The sequence below is a fragment of the Morus notabilis genome, unplaced genomic scaffold (genome assembly GCF_000414095.1).
Source record: "Morus notabilis unplaced genomic scaffold, ASM41409v2 Scaffold98, whole genome shotgun sequence".
Classification (NCBI taxonomy): Eukaryota; Viridiplantae; Streptophyta; class Magnoliopsida; order Rosales; family Moraceae; genus Morus; species Morus notabilis.
In genome coordinates this window covers 903,724-908,817 of record NW_010359472.1, presented here as the reverse complement: position 1 = coordinate 908,817, position 5,094 = coordinate 903,724, and the positions used below count along the sequence as shown (strand labels likewise).

The 5,094-nt window shown below is 33.7% G+C and overlaps 1 protein-coding gene across 6 annotated transcripts in view; it reads right to left on the bottom strand.

Moving 5' to 3' along the window:
- The window catches only part of LOC21407386 (histone-lysine N-methyltransferase setd3), a 48,028-nt gene extending 44,013 nt beyond the window's left edge, over nt 1–4,015 (bottom strand). For 3 of the 6 annotated variants that reach the window (XM_024163192.1, XM_024163197.1, XM_024163196.1), the window contains exons 1-8: nt 3,942–4,015; nt 3,744–3,837; nt 2,844–3,024; nt 2,642–2,747; nt 2,094–2,176; nt 1,672–1,698; nt 1,419–1,585; nt 1,211–1,324 (exon numbers count right to left, since the gene is read on the bottom strand). In XM_024163192.1, coding sequence (XP_024018960.1) covers nt 1,211–1,324; nt 1,419–1,585; nt 1,672–1,698; nt 2,094–2,176; nt 2,642–2,747; nt 2,844–3,024; nt 3,744–3,837; nt 3,942–4,004 — 835 coding nt within the window. In that variant the 5' untranslated portion in view covers nt 4,005–4,015. The remainder of the gene's footprint in view (nt 1–1,210; nt 1,325–1,418; nt 1,586–1,671; nt 1,699–2,093; nt 2,177–2,641; nt 2,748–2,843; nt 3,025–3,743; nt 3,838–3,941) is intronic. The other 3 variants (XM_024163194.1, XM_024163193.1, XM_024163195.1) reach the window with 3 other exon arrangements.
- Nucleotides 4,016–5,094: the final 1,079 nt, after the last annotated feature.

Genomic DNA, 5,094 nt, shown 5'->3' with positions numbered 1-5,094 from the left:
AAGAGCGGAAGCTCCAGCTTCTTCCCGCGAAAATCGCCTCGGCCCCTGTGACGTACCGGCGAGATCTGGCGTTGGGCTCCCACTCCGTCCCGTCGTCGAATCAAAGATTCTTCTCGAGGAACCGCCCGATCTCTCTCGGGTTCCCGCCTTGGTGGTGTCTGATTGGGATGCCTAGCCTGTCCCCTTTCTGGATGCACCCTATCCAACAGCCGTGCTTGCTGCTGCAACATCTCCTCGATTCTCTGCATCGATCCATGCAACTCCCCCACACTAGCGTCCAACCGAGTCACATCCTCGTGCAGCTGGGGTACCCGATTAGTTATGGCTCCCACGATCTGAAGCGTGTCTCGGACGTCTTCGATTTGATGCTCCACCATAGAAATTCGATCTGCAACGCAAGGTTCATGAGGGACGATAGCCATAGGATCGGTGGCTCTGAACCCAAGAACAGGAACCCAGGAACTTCTGGGCAGTTTTCTTTATTACTGAATGGAAATTAGAACAAACAAAATACAGAAATACATATAGGAGGAATTCGAGGTTCCTCTCCACAGACTCAAGACTCAATTCTCTCAAAAACTACCTCCCTCTACTCTACGAGTCTTCTTATATAACCCGTTCCCCCTGGCGGACTTCCCCGAGCAAAACTAACTCCTGACAGAAACCATGACCCATCCGAATCCCAATGGGCGTGCCAGGTCAGCCAATTCCCAACTTATGCCGCCCTCCCCTGAGGGATAGATATTCCCTTTTTGTTCCTCCTGGAGTAGACGAATTTGATGGGAGGGACATGGGCTCTAACATATTCGGCTCTCCCAAAGTGTTTCCCAAAATCCCAAATGACCTCCCCTCTAACTCCTAATTCCTGCCTTTTTATACTATTCTCCCTCTTATAAGCACTACTAACAAACTACAAAATGTACTCTAACAGCCTACTAATCAAACTAACTTCCCCAAATTATTAAAGGATCCTAACATATTTCCTAGCTTCTCTTTTCAAACCCATTAGCTTTCCCATTACAGTTTGTTAAACATGCCCTAATGAGATAGGTTAAAAACTGGATTCTAAACAATAGCTAACATAGGAAAAGACTCTTGAACTGTAGAAAGATAGGGAATGAAACACGCAGCTAAATAATAACTACAGAATACAGAGAACTTAAGTAGACAATTCCATGGATTACAGGATTGTGATGGTCATATCAAATACCATGGTTACAAAAGTCAATGCCAGGAACAAGACCCTCAACCCAAACAGTCTCCCCTTGTGCTGAAGTGGATGTTTCTCCGTTTACTTGGCTATCAACCTCATATAGCTGATATCCTACATAAAGTTTTCATGTAAGTTTTATTAGCAACATTTTAAAGATGTTAATGACTTGTTCATGAAGAATCAGTCTCAGAGAAAGATGACTCACTTTTTTCATCCATTCCTTTGACAAACTCCCCCAAGCAATTATTTGTGGACAAGTTGGTACTTTTTTCAATTGAAGAGCTACCATATTCTGTTCCTTCAATTTGTGGAAATACAAAAGATTGTGGGAGAGGAATATTTAAAGCGCGAGCCCAAAATACAGAGTTTGCCCTAGTAGGATTGGAATTGCAGGACATAAGCCACGACCAAGGTATAAACTGTTATAATTGGACATAGACTAAGAAGAAGATATCTACCATAGGACATCTTCAAAGCACACCTCTCTGCAAAGAAGCAAAAAGTTATATGTATTCATTTACCAATCACCGTAAAGTTCTAATAAGATATGAAAAAACACTGGTTTTACAATTCTAAATTCTATTCTTATGAGCACATAACAAGCAAGAAGTTAAGGAAGCATAATCCTGCCATCTTCATGAGATTGGGTTAAAGCACAAAATTATCATATACTAAGTTGTGTAATTTTTATGTGATGAGATCAAAACTCTACTCATTCAAAATTATATGAACTATTTAAGATGCCAAATAATCTTTTCCATATCAAAGAAGAGAATGAAGAAAAAGAAAACATGGAGAAAGGGGGAAAAATGAAATAATAATAATAATAATAATAATAATAATAATAATCATAACAATTAATTATCCTCTTCACACACACCTTTCTGAACCTCCATCAAGAGTCAAAAGTTTCTTCACCAAACTCTTCACTTTATCATCATATAAAGACAGCAAATTTCTCTTCTGTAAGATAAACCAATTTTGGTCATACATATTGCAAATTAAGATAAACTACTTGTTTGCCAAAGCATATGAGAACGTTGGGATTTCGCATGCATGAAACTGTTTAGTTTTTATGAAACTGTTCTTAGCAGTTTTACGAAAACTGTGGAACTGCCTCACGGACGGCATAAGATTTACAAGTCAGAGAATGAAGTGGCTAAACCATGAAATAGTTCAAAGGTAAGAGCATGATGAGTATTCCATGGGAAGGATTTACTCGGCCATAAATATTAATTATTGTTAAAGCTCAAAACAAAAATGAAATGGTCCCAACTTGAGGAATCCTAAAATGGATACAAGGCTACATTATCTCTGCCTGCAACACCCATTTTCACATTCTACAAATGGTACATAGTCAAAAGCTGTGAGAAAAACAAGTTATATGTTGACATTTAACAGGTGGGAAAATACCAAAAGATCCGATACCTGCAATTCTGTTGCTCGATACAATGTTGTTCCCTTCAGCTCTGAAAGCTCATCATCACTAAACCAAAGCGGATTACCAAAAGTGTTTGGAAGTATATCGAGGTACCTAATATGATATTTCACCACAAACTAAATCCTGGCCACACAAAAGTGACTAAGTTCTCCCAAAATTAAACAATTGAATGTAGTATAATATACGTACGGCTTCCACGAAGAATTCCTACGGAGGCGCTCTATAGTTAAGAACAAGATTATCAAGAATCTGTCATCCACTTCCTCCTCTTCAAACATTCCTCTGCATTCTTGCCCAATAAGAGGATCTTGCAGCACTCTCATAGGTGTTATTGCTAAATTAAGTGGAACCACTAGTAGAACCCCTAAAGCTTTTCATTCACAAAGTCAAATAAATAACTATTTTCTCAACTTGTAAGGGTAGCTGAGGCAGGCCAAAGAACTGACACTTAAAAAAAATAAATAAATAATAAAAAAACAAACAGACACAACTTTTCTAGAGCACAAAAATATTGTTAGCCCATCTCCCAACAACTTAAGTTTTTCGGAGAATTGGTGAATTACATAGTATCAGAGAATGAGATCCTGAATTCAAATTCTCATAGTTGCACTCTATACAATTGTCATCATGTGTCTTTAATATGTTTCAGGCCTACAGCCTAAGCTTTTGGTAGATTTTGTAAACTAACACCTAGACTGGGGTAAAAGAAAAACTCGACTGTGTCCTTTATTCATTCTATATCCAAAAGGTAAACCAAGCAAATTCTGCTCACCTTTCCAGAATTCACAGTGTAAAACTTAAAAAACTGAAATATTGGACAATCAAATTAGAATTCCCAACCCCGTAACTGCATTAACTAAATAGAGTAAAAACACAGCAAATCATTAAAAAAATAAAAATAAGAAAAAAGCCCCCACAAAGTTTCACACGAGAGAAAATGGAGGACAGAAAAAAGAAACTCATGATTGAATCCATCATATCATTTCTACATCAAAAATATAAAACCAAGACATGGGTGGGACTTAAAAACTGAAATATCAGACAATCAAAAGCCCAGAAAGTTGTACACCAATGAAAGAGTAGGATTACCATCAGAAGAAACATCATTAACGAAGAAAATCCCGAACCCTTTATTCGAATCACAGAGCTTGATTTTGCAACCGCGAAGTTGGACTCCGTTAACCTGAACAAGCACCAGGAGTAGCCAAAAGAGTGTAGCTTTTACACATTTGTTTACACATTTGTGTAAAGATGAAGGCAAAAGAGACGAATGGAAGACATGGGTACCTGTAACCACTGGAGAAAACATTGAAGTTTGCTTTCTTCTTCGTCATTCGCCATTGTTGTCATGACTTGTGAGAAAACAGACTTAGGTTTTACGCACTATCGGATCTCTATTTTTTTATTAAAAACATAAAAAATATGAACATAAAATTCCAAAAAAGAAAAATGTCAAAAAAATAGAATTTTAAGTAAAGGGACGTTTAGTTGGAGGATTCAAACCATGATTTGAATTATGGTTCATGGTTCGCTATAGTATTTTCTCTCATAAAAAATACACGTAAATTAAAAATAGTTCTAATCTCATGATTTTAATTTAGGAACTAAACGTCTCCTAAGAAGCTAAAAAAGAAGGTCAAAATAGGATTAAAACGAAAAAATAAATAAATTTTCGAACAAAAAGATTAAAATGAAAAAATTAAGTTTAGGGTAAAACTAAAAAAAACTAAAAATAAATAAATTTTAAGGTAAAAGAAATGAAAATTAAAAAGAATAAAATTTCATAACAAAAAAAGGTCATAAAAAGACCAAAATGCATAAATAAATAGTTTTAAAATAAAAGAAACTAAAATTAAAAAATAAAAGTTTAGCACAAAATAAAAAAGGATAAAAAAAGAACTAAAATGAAGAACTAAATCATTTTTTAGACAAAAGAATCAAAATGAAAAAAAAATAAAGTTTCGTAATTAATAATTTTAAATTAATATATAAAGTAATTAATAATTGATAATTATTTAGCAAAGAAAATTTAATATATTAATAATATAATAATAATTGATAGATTATTATTAATGAGTACATTAGTAATTAAACTATATATATAATATTAGTAATATGCTAAATAATTAAAACTAGTAATAACAATTAATTATAAGTAATTATTATGTTAATAATGTACTCATATTTATTAGATTATATGTAATTATTAACTTTTAGTTACATAATTAAATAATTACTTAATTAATTGCAATTGTTTATTTAATAATCAATTATTTGATATATCTGTTTTTTATAATTATTCTTTATATAATGATTAATTACTAATTATTATTATTATTATATTACATATTGATAATTATAATATAATATTAAATATTAATTGAGTAATTACTATTTATTTTTTATTTACCAACTATTTATTAATTAATAGATTATAATT